This window comes from Orycteropus afer, unplaced genomic scaffold (genome assembly GCF_000298275.1).
Source record: "Orycteropus afer afer isolate SDZICR_OR568_19922 unplaced genomic scaffold, OryAfe1.0 scaffold00035, whole genome shotgun sequence".
Classification (NCBI taxonomy): Eukaryota; Metazoa; Chordata; class Mammalia; order Tubulidentata; family Orycteropodidae; genus Orycteropus; species Orycteropus afer.
In genome coordinates this window covers 7,004,448-7,016,253 of record NW_006921622.1, presented here as the reverse complement: position 1 = coordinate 7,016,253, position 11,806 = coordinate 7,004,448, and the positions used below count along the sequence as shown (strand labels likewise).

At 39.8% G+C, this 11,806-nt stretch overlaps 1 protein-coding gene across 1 annotated transcript in view; it reads right to left on the bottom strand.

Annotated features, from left to right (window-relative positions):
• PLXDC2 (plexin domain containing 2) overlaps nucleotides 1-11,806 on the bottom strand; it is a 711,109-nt gene that overhangs the window by 407,543 nt on the left and 291,760 nt on the right. The window contains exon 2 of the mRNA XM_007936353.2: nucleotides 5,582-5,793. Within this exon, the coding sequence (XP_007934544.1) occupies nucleotides 5,582-5,793 (212 nt within the window). The remainder of the gene's footprint in view (nucleotides 1-5,581; nucleotides 5,794-11,806) is intronic.

Below are 11,806 nucleotides of genomic sequence, written 5' to 3'. Positions count from 1 at the left end.
ATAATGGTCAGTTATGTTGGTTAAATTCTTCAGATTGTGCCAATGTTCTTATTATTTTTGTTCTAGTTGTTTCACTTCTATTTAGTTAATCTCCCTGTCCTCCAACCTTCTCATCTATGCTTTAAAATAGCTATCCACCCTTTGGTCTTATAAATCACACATATTTGCTGGTAACATTTGGTTGTACCATCCTCAGATATAAATGTGAATGTTCACATAAATGATAAAACAGTTGCTGAGAACATGTGCAATTTTTTTCTTCAGTACCACAATCAGAAACCCACAAGGCATGCTGTTGACAGGCAACCAAATTTAATTTAAGAGTTTTCAGAACATTATATCCTTAAATAGTTATATCTGCTTTGTAGTTTAGGTCTTTGCAACTCAAAGTATGAATCTTAGACTAACAACATCTGCATCCCCTGGTAACTTATTAGAAATATAGAGTGTCAGCCAGGCTAGTCTTAGTCTAAAACTATGAAATCAGAAAAGTACACTTAAACAAGATCCCCAAGTGATTTGTAAGCATGTTAATGTTTGAGAGGTACTGGTCTACCTCACAATTTCTGATTTGGTTTGGATCATGGAACTATCCATATATAATCCACAAGTCCTATCTTTAAAATATCCTTTCTATGCCATCCAGGTGTTTTTGAACAAGGTAAAATAAAAGATTCTATATTCCTTCTTATAAGCATATTCATTGTCCCAAGAGAGGGAATCTGACACATACAAATACTGCACATGGATAAGAGGTAAAAACCACATATTTGGTTGAATGTGTTATAACAAATTGGCAATTGATTTTCGTAAAGCTAAGAACAACAACAAGAAGAACTGTGGGTTACTGACACCATCCCACAGGAATAGTCTGGTGAAACAGATCTTTATGGAACATCAGTAACTCACCAAACACTGCTAAGGACCTCTCCATCCTTCAAGGTGTAACTATGCTGCAAGAGATTCCTATTAGAAAATGCAAAGGCAGCAGTGAGGAGAAATTATGCTCTTCCATGTGTGCACACTGGAGTCACGAAAGAAACTCGCCTTACTTGTAAGTCTTTATATTTCTCAAATAATTACAGCAAATAGCACATTTAATGAGTGTTTTATGACATTTCACTTTTACTATCTATGAATCCCAAAGAGCCTTGGTGATACAGTGGTAAAAGACTGGACTGCTAACTTCTTTAAGGATGGCAGCCTTGGAAACCCTATGGGGCAGTTCTATTCTATCCTATAGGGTTGCGATGAGTCACAATCAACTGAAAGGCAATGAGTTTGGTTTTGGGTTTAATTACAAGGAAAGAACATTGGTGGTTCAGTGGTGGAATTCCTGTACTCTACACAGGAAATCCAGGTTCAATTCTGCCTCATGTAGCCACCAGCCATCTGTGTTACATACGCATGTTGTTATGATGCCTAACAGCTTTTAGCAAGCTTCCAGACTAAGACAGACTTGGAAGAAATGCTGAGTGATCTACTTCAGGAAAACAGCCAATGAAAATTCTATGGATCACAACCTATAATCGATCAACAGGATCATGCAGGACCAGACAGCATTTTGTTCCATTGTGCACAGGGTCACCATGAGTCAGGGGCCAACTCAGCAGCAGCTAACAACAGCAATAATCAAAAGGAGGTAGTTTTCTTGGCTAAGCAGTTATATACCCATATGAACAGAAGGAATGCAAGGAGCATGGTCTCCCATAAATCAACATTCAGGCCCACAGTGACAAATGTCAATTTGTAAGTTCCCTGTTTATTCAACGGGAAATACACTTAATTTCAAAATAACCCTAAAATATTTTCATAGAAAGAATAATAAAAGAAAAGAAAAACAACAACAAAAAGTTCAAGAAGTCTTTAGCTGGGATACTAAATTATACAATTCCTCTATCATTTGGTCTTGTGCAGAGCCAGAATAAATACTGTCACCAGTTTCAGAGAATAATAGCCTTTGTTCATTTCAAAATGATTATGTGCCAAAATGGTAAATATGTGATTGTCTTCTTTCGCTTTTTTTTTTAAAGTAAAAGTGAGATATAGAGTCTAGACAGTGGCAGAAATGTGTAGATATGCACAAGAATGCCATTCTGGATTGTTTTAGTCTCACCGGAATACAAATTACTTTAACAGCTACTACCACAGCCAGAGTTGTTGGAAAAAATAATTCTGATTCCTGGCATTGATGTTGGAAGCACATAAAAGAAAAAAAGCACACATGGCTTTTTGTGCTCATTGCTTATATTAAGCAATATAAATCAAAACACCTATCTCTAAAAGATAAGAAAGATCTTGTCACAATGCCCAGCATAGAGTAATCAGTCCATAACCATTTGACTTTTTTCTTCTTTTACTCCTGATTAACTTAACCGGACAAAAGTATTGACCACAAAAGTGATGCAATGGTGTTCAAAATGCTCTTTCCAGGACTAGGACAAATAAACTTTTCAAAGAAGTTTCAGAAATAAGTTTTTGTTCACAAAATTATTGGCAGTGCCACACTGTGACTTGAGGGAATTTAAATCCAGTTGCAGGAGTCGAATCTGATTCACAGTGACTTCATACGCCATAGTAGAATTGTGTTCCATATGGTTTTCAATGGCTCATTTTTAAAAAACAGATCACCAGGCCTTTCTTCCAAGGGGTCTCTGGTTGAACTTTAAGAGCCAACACTTCAGTTAGCTTCTGACCATGTTAATTGTTTGCACCTCTCAGGAACTCCTAGAGGAATTTAGATTCCTAATTACCTCCACCCATCCTTATAACACCATCAAAATAAACTCTTGAAACAAAAGCAGAGCTCTTCCTGTGTAAATCTAGACTCAAGACAAGTCCATATCCAAACAGACTAAGACTCCAACATTACTGTCATTATCAATAACCCTAGTGCTGCCAATGCCCAAAATTATTATGTAACTCAAATGCCATTTGCATTTTTCATTTACTAAAAGGAAGAAAGTTAAGCAAAAAGGATAAAACTTGGGAGCCAAGTAGATTTGCAGTTGAATACCAGCCTGTTTAATCATTGATGGGAGACCTCTGGAAAAATATTAAGCCTACATATGAAATTACTCTCATTGAAAAAGTCATAGCAACAGCCCAGCGAAGCTGTTGATACAAATTTCATAAGACTGTTGTGAGGACTAAATGAGATAGGGTACATACAATACCTGGCAAGTCTTGTTATGTGCCGTCGAGTTGGACCCGACTCATAGAGACCCCCTCCTTGATTTTTCGAGGCAGTATCACTATGGAAGTAGATTGTCCCATCTTCCTTCCGAGGAGTGGCTGGTGGGTTTGAACCGCCAGCCTCCTGGTTAGCAGTCAAGTACCTTAGGCACTATGCTACCAGAGATGGCAAGTCTTAGTACCTCATAAGTACAGCCACCACTCCTCTGTCAGTGGCGGCCTATGTGCTGCTGTGATGCTGAACAGGTTAGGTTGCAGCACAGCTTCCAGACTAAGAAGATCTAGGAGGAAAGGCTTGACAATCAATTGTGAAAATCAGCCAGTGCAAACTGTATGGATCACAGTGGTGCAATCTGCAATTAATCATGGGAATAACATAGGACTCTTCAGTGTTTTGTTCCATTGTGCATGGGCTCACCATGAGTCTGGGGCTAACTCAATGGCAGCTAACAGGTGCCTAGCAAATTGTCCCCTCCCGTACCTCTCCTCCTCCCTTTGGCTAATTCAAAAACCACTTATAGCATGGGGTCTCCCTCTGTTAAGGTAGAAAAAAGGCAACTTGGCTGAACAACAAAATTATAGATGTAATAAAAACTAGGATTACATTTTGAGGAGTGTTAATGTATTTCTGAGCAAAGAGATTTTCTATATTACAAGTGATCTAGGAAAATTCAGCACCCCACAGAGAGTTCACAGAGTCCTAGAAACCTGTGTTCGCTCTTTCAATCTCTGTATGGTATGAGTGCTGGACAGCCTGTAAACACCACTGCTTCTGTTCCATTCTCCTTACTTTATGTTGCACCCAAGCTAAAGAGTGGCTCAGAGAATAATTATGTTGCCTACTCCTAGTTGCTATAATAACATTATTGCCAAAATAGCAGATCACTCTGCAGGTGTTAGAGGAGCCTTTTCTAGATATTGTATCACTTCTGTTTCTGCTGGATCTTCTGTTGCCTGTTAAGAGGGCAGGCTGGAGCAACCAGGCACCACTACAGTCACACATAGAGGGGCACTTGGAGAACAGTTGAGCTTCTATCACATACAATATTGCCACAGACTGTGCTTCCGATCTTCAGATGATTTCTTTCTCTATGAGGGAACAAAACGTTATCTTGATACCATTTGCAGGGCTATGTAGTACCTGTTTCATGAAACTGAGCTTTTTCTTTTTTCCTAAATAATGAGTATTTTAGGGGTATGTTGTTGTTGTTGTTGTTGTTGTTGTTGTTTGCCATCGAGTCGGCCCCGACTCATAGCGACCCCTCCTTGGGTTTCCGAGGCAGTATCACTACGGAAGTAGGATTGCCCAACCTTCCTTCCGAGGAGTGGCTGGTGGGTTTGAACCACCTGCCTTCTGGTTAGCAGTCAAGTGCCTTAGCCACTATGCTACCAGATAGGATACGGTAAAAAGAATGCTGCCTGGTCCCTATAAATTGTAAGCCTATCACATGGGAGAAACTAAACTTTAGATTAGGAGACTGAATATATAAACAGTCCATTGCTGAGTTATTGCCAGGCCCTCTATGATAAGAGAATCCTGACCCACAAGCCACCTTTGCAGTAATCAACCCAGAAAGCCAAACTATAACCTCCACAGCCATTGGCCTAGAACAATTAGGACTTAGTCAATGACTGACACCCTCCTTATTTTTCACCACCTCTTCCAACTCAGGACCAACTAGGAAAAATCCAACATGCTCCTCAAATGAGTCACATAAGATAAATGGGTTAGAGTTAACCCATTTCCAGCTTCCCCAAGCCAACAACCTCCAAACAGGTACATCTGAAATCTTCTCTTCTTTTGACTAAAAAACTTTCCCACTCTTCTGCTTGCCTTTTAGTCTCAGCCACATGCAACTGATGATGGTTAACTTCCGTGTTATAGCAAGCTCTAAGAATACCTCTGTTTGTTCTCACTAGGATGACCTTCACTTATTTCCATAAGGTTTATCTGTCTGGCTCTGTTATGTCTAATTTTCTAACAAGATCCCATTTTAGGATTTGCAATGCTAAGGACCATGGTAACTTAAGCAAGGTAATATCATCCTCAAGACCTCTGGGCAACCCTAAACTCTGCCCTCTTCAAACTTTCATGCTCACCAAACTCATCTCCAACCATCCTCCTCCATCTACTTAATGTCTCCAACCATAACACTGAAGTACTAACAATCACAGAGGGATCTGCCATCCCAGTTTTCCCCAGAACTGTCTCATTTTTAATGCTGAAACTCCCACATCACAGGAAACTGCTGAGTCCCAAGTAAACTGGGACAGTTGGTCACCCTACCAATCAACCATTCTTAAATGTTTGCTTCTAGGTAAAACCACAGGCAATAAAATCTACTCATTAATCCATTGCAGTCACCCAGGTTTCCTTTTACTCTACCTCAATCTGGGTGGTGTTGTCCTGCCCATCGTCCAGCAGTAGGTCTGTGAAGCCTCTGGGCTCTGCGGAGTCTTGACCCAAGCTTGCTCGGTTTGTGTCTACCACCTTGGGAGAATCTAAGTTTCTTTTCCACCTGTGGCTGTAGGCGTGTGAGTACACTTCCACCTCATCCTCTGTTTGAGGGAAGGCCTGAGGAACTTCATATTGCCAATCTGTTTGAAAAAGAAATAAAATGGGTTACCATTTGTTGTGAATCATATACATGGTATCCACAACAGCAGAAAAAGAAATTCTGCTATTCATGAGGACACTAATAACATAAAATCTGTTTAGTTGTAGTATTTGGAGTTGACCTGAACAACTCCAAGTTAAATGCAGTTTCAGTAATAATAATAATAATAATAATAATAATAGTGACCATGGTTAATGTTCAACTTTTACCAAGTTTCTCAAACAGATACACAGCCTGAAAGCAATTCATTTTTATTCTCTCTCCCCCACTCAAACACTTCATGAACATTCTTTACTTTTTCTGAGCAAACAAGCTAGAATCTGAACAAAGGAGTGAAACTAAGCAATTTTCAGAGCATTTGAAAATGCAAACTCAGACATTATTATTAACTTGGAGCTTATATTTGTTTCCTATCAGTTACTCTAGAAAGCAAAGAGACTATGAACACTTAACTGGTTAAATAATATAGGGAATTATCTTAGTGTGAATGTATTCATCTCTCTTGTAACTAACAAGTCAGACTTGGTTCATTGCCTAACTCATTTAATAAACAACACCCTCAGGAGTCATCGCAAATGCTCTTGTTCATTTGTGCTGCTTTCACCTTGGAATCTTGTCAGGGTAGTAAAGAATGATGCTGATGGACATTTATAGAAATGGATGGCAAGGCAAGGAGATCAAATCACTAAGGTATTTTAAAGCCATCTGCAGGGACTGGCCTTACTGACCCAGCTCATCCTGCTACCATGGGAAGGAGAATTAGATTCAATCATTACCCCTAGTCTTTCATTTCAGTAGGTCAGCAGGGGAAGGTGTACCGCAAGTATGGGAAATTCAGTTTCTGACCAAGAAGAACAGCCTTCTTCTACCCAACCATTACTAAAAGATAGGGCTTGACAGGTCTTATAACTGGCAGGAAATGGATTCAAAAGGAGGTCAGACAGCAAGGATTTAATTACAGCTGTGATTTCACCATCAATGCCAGAACATTCCAAGAAATTAAAATGCAGCTTTTAATACCCTTGCACTTATTCAAAACTCTGATAAACTACTCCTATGCATTTAGCACAGTGTCTAAGGCACTTGGCTGCTAACCAGAAGGCTGGTGGTTCAAACTCACCAGCCACTCCTCAGAAGGAAGGTTGGGCAATCTACTTCTGTAGTGATACCACCTTGGAAACCCAAGGAGGGGTCACTAGGAGTTGAGTCTGACTCGATGGCAAATAACAACAACAACAACAGGCATTTCAAAAAGAACCCTGGGCAGTGCAATTGGTTTGCTCTCAGCTACTAACTGAAAGGTTGGATGTTCAAATCCACTCAGTGGCATTGTGGTGGCAATTTGCTACAATAAAATTATAGCCAAGAAAACCCTGTAGGGTACGGTTTCATTCAGAAGCATATGGGGTCACCTAGAGTCAGAGTCAACTTGACAGAAATGGTTTTATGCATTTCACAGAAGTCCTGGGTGGTGTAAACATTTAAGTGTTCAACTATTAACTGAAAGGCTAACCAAAACATTGGCAGTTTGATCCCACCTAGAGGTTCTTTGGAAAAAGGGCCTGGTGCTCTGCTACCAAAAGATCACAGACTTGAAAAAAAAAAAAAACCCTAGGGAGTCCAGTTCTACTCTGCAATTCATGGGTTACCATGAATCAGAATTAACTCAAAAGCCAGTGGTAAAAATTTCATTTCACAGGCTCTACTCCTATACATTTAGAACTTAATGACAATATAAAGGCTACCATTACCAATCACATGCATTGCCAGAGGGGCAGGAAGGCCTCATCTTCTGACCTTCTCTAACCCCACAAGAGGAAGACAAAATCACCATCAGTAGCCTAAGGCCTATTTCTGGGAGGCCAGACATGCTGCCTCCCTCTAGCCCTTTCAAAAACCATGACACCAACCATTCCTCCCACAGCACCCACCACCTTTCTGCTGGGTTCGATAATTCACTGCAGTGGCCACACAGAACTCACAGATTTGGGGGTTTATTAGGGAAGCACAAGGCTACAATTCAAGTTCAGGAAAAACACTCAGTCTCTCTTAGCCCATCACCTCTCAGCCAACAGTCTCTCTTAGTCTCTCTCTCAGCAGTACATGTCTCTCTCTCAGCAATGTATGTCTCTTTCTCAGCAGCGCATGTCTCTCAGGAGCACGTATCTCTCAGGAGCATGTCTTTCTCAGCCAGCAGTCAGAGAAACTCCTTCTGCTTCTAGAAGGGCTCGATAGCCTTTGAGCTTGAGAGAGTAACCACTAACTAATCCCAACATCAATTCTACACACCTGAGAGAGAGAGAGAACGTCTCAGAAAATTACTTTGTGCTGCTCCCAACAGAAATACCTCAGGTGGAAAATTTTAACAATGAGGAGCTACTCAGTTTCTCACAGCAAATTCCACTGTGGAGTTTACAAAGACATATGGCTAGAAAAGCCACACTATGTAATTTACTACACCGTATGCATAATGGTCTAAAATGGTCCCTTCAACTCAGAACGGGGAAGGGGTTAATAATTCTACACAGAGAGCATACTCTTTAGTTTCACAGTGAACTTAACAGACCTCCCAGTAGTGCCTGATGCTTTAGTGCTTAACGCTCAGAACAAAAGAAGCACCATAGTGTCTGCAATCTAGATCTTCCCAAGGTCTCATAGAATATTACAGCTTATAGGGACCACAGTGACCAAAATGGACAAAAATTCCACTAGGAGAACCCCAAGAGCCAGAGAACTGTAGCTTTTTGATCAATTTACAGAAGAGTTATAAGGCTGGAAAGAAAGCACATGTATAAAGGGCTGATAGTGGTCCCACTGTTGCCTTTCAAATATTCCATGTTCAATAAGGACATCTAATCCATATCATCATCATCACTATAGAAAATACTTCTTCAATACTCCTGTTGCTCCTGACCATTAAACAGTACTTAATACATGTTTGTTGACTGACTGAAAGAGTGGAGAAATGAATGTTCACAGACTCTTTGTATCAAGAATAAGAGGACATGGTAGAACTAAGTAATGAAAGAATTATTGCATAAAAAGTCAGGAGAGCTGGGCTGGATTTCTTTCTGTTAGGCTTGCTGGCGTGGGATCTAGCATAATTTGCAATGTTCTCTCTCTCTCTCTCTCTCTCTCTCTCTCTCTCTTTTTTTTTTTTTTACTTGTCTCGTATTTAAAATGGGAATGAATATATCTCACCTGCAAAAGCAGACAGCTTTTCCTAAGTCTGTGTCAAGCTCTAAGACCTATGATTCTAAGCAACACTACATAAAGAAATTTTACGTCCTTTATTTATATGTCCTGCCTCATTACCAAAAATATATGAGGCAGCTTACAACAAAGGTAAGCAATAAAGTTTTATAACAATCAGATAAGACCTTGGAGCATAAGGCTTAGGTCAACTTTAGAGATGAGTATTTGCCTTACATTGGGGCTAGGAGGCCTTTAGCAAGTTATTCCACTGACACAGCAAATAGTCATGTAGGAATGATTGTTAGAATGTCAATCCCAATGAGAAATGGTTAAAAAAAAAAAAAAAAAAAGATGAATAGATTAACTGGTTAATAGATTAATGGTTCCAGAAATTTAAAAATAAATAAATAAAATTACTTAAAAAATAAATAAATAAAACAAGCCCACACACTCAAAGAGAACAACTATAACCAGAGGCATATCCATCCTCTATAATGTAAACCAGTAAAAATATACCTAAAACTTCAAATAATTAGGCTTTATGAAATTTTTCAAAACAGAACTTCAAAGCAACTTTCTGTTGCTTTTAAATAGGTGTTATGATCACTTCCTTGATGTTAACTTTACCATATTCTTCATAGATATTTATAACACAAGACAAAGTATTACTTTCCACAATCCCCATGAGGACCCAGTGACACCTGGGAGGCTGGCTCCAGTGGGCCTCACACCAGTACCTGTGATCCCAGCACAAGGCAGCAAGTGGACAAATGACTAGCACAACAAGAGATGTCTGCAGAGGAATTCTGTTTTTCAACACCTTTAAGTCCCCTTTCTCATTCTCCCCTCATCTTCTTACTGTACAGAACTAATGAAAAGAAGCTTTAAATTTAGGGATCATAAAGTCCATACTCTCCACTTTCACCAAAATTTAGGAAGTCTAGTTTATATTCACTTCTCTGGTAGCGTAGTGCCTAAGGCATTTGACTGCTAACCAGAAGGCTGGCAGTTCAAATCCATCAGCCACTCCTCAGAAGGAAGATGGGGGCAATCTACTTCCATAGTGATACTGCCTCGGAAACCCAAGGAGGAGTGGCTATGAGTTGGATCCAACTCCAAGGCAATGAATTTGGTTTTGAGCGCTCCGGTAGCATAGTGCCTAAGGCACTTGACTGTTAACCTGAAGGCTGGTGGTTCAAACCCACCAGCCACTCCTCGGAAGGAAGGTTGGACAATCTACTTCCGTAGTGATACCGCCTCAGAAACCCAAGGAGGGGTTGCTATGAGTCGGGTCTGACTCGACGGCACAAAACAACAACAACAGTTATATGTTTAACTTTTGTTTTTGTAGTAAGCATTCAAAGTCATCCTTTGGAAGGATCAGCTTGGAAGATAAATTTAGTAAACAATAGATCCCTTGTCTATCATCCATCTTCAGTTTGTCATACTGTGGTGCTATGATGCTGGAAGATATGCCAACAGTGTTTCAAATATCAGCAGGTCCTCCATGGTGGAAAGGTTTCAGTGGAGCTTCCAGACTAAGAGGCACCCTAGAAAGAAAGGCCTGGCAATCTGCTTTAGAACATAGTTATTGTGTTGTTATGTACCGTCGAATTGGACCCAACTCATAGCAACCCCTCCTTGGGTTTCCGAGGCTGTATCTCTACAGCAGTAGATTGCCCAGCCTTTCTTCCAAGGAGTGGCTGGTGGGTTTGAACCACCAGCCTTTTAGTTAGCAGTCAAGTGCCTTAGGCACTATGCTACCAGAGCTCCTTTCCTTACAGGTCACAAGAGAACACTGTTCAACTTGCTTGCTTTGGACACATCATCAGAAGGGATCAATCACTGGGGGAAGACATCACTTTTGGTGAAATAGAGGGCCAGTGAGGGTGAGAAAAACACTCAGTGAGATGCACTGGCACAAGAGCCACACTGATGGACTCAAGCCTACTGGTAATCATATGACACAGGACCAGCCAATGTTTCATTCTGTTGTACATAAGATGACCATGAGTCTATGGGACTCAGCTGAATCTACCCACCTACCTACCTATCTAGCTAACAAGCCTGTATAAAACAAAGACATATGTTTACACTCAGGTGTGTATAGTTTTTCATGTCTTTTCTTTTTAATTTATTTAAAATTTTTATCTTTATCTGTGTTATTTGATTTTTTTCTGTTTTTCCCTGCTGTCACATTGACAGCTAGTGCAGCCATTTATATGCTTGCCTACATCATTGACTAGCCACCTCCTCCTAGAATTTTTACCTTGACCATTGAAAACAGATGACTTGCTTGCTCTAATTGTGTTTACAAAAATTGAACAGGATCTAAAGACAGACCCATGGAGATTTCTAATGAGGAAGTATATGCGCTTTAAGGCCTGGCCTCTGAGTTTCCTTTTGGCTGCTCTTTTTGATTGGAATTATAAAACTATTTCTTTTTCTCTGGTTATGTTATGAATATGCTATGCAACCCAATCGTGCAAAGAGGAAATGTTACTGTATGTTCACAATTCAGTAAAAAATAGTTCATCAAGATTCAAGTATGAAATTGGCTTAGATTTTGATCCAATTTCAGGATGATTTTTAGAGGATATGAAACAAGTCAAACAAAGATGTTGTATAGAAATAATGTAAAGATGGAAGAAAACCCACAACCTGGTTATCTATATTCTAAACTATTTTCAGGCACGTCACAGGCTTTGAAAACAAAATTATTTTAAATTATTCTTTTATCACCACCAAAACTAAATAAACATCTGGAAGCAAAGAAAGGGATATATGTAATATAATTT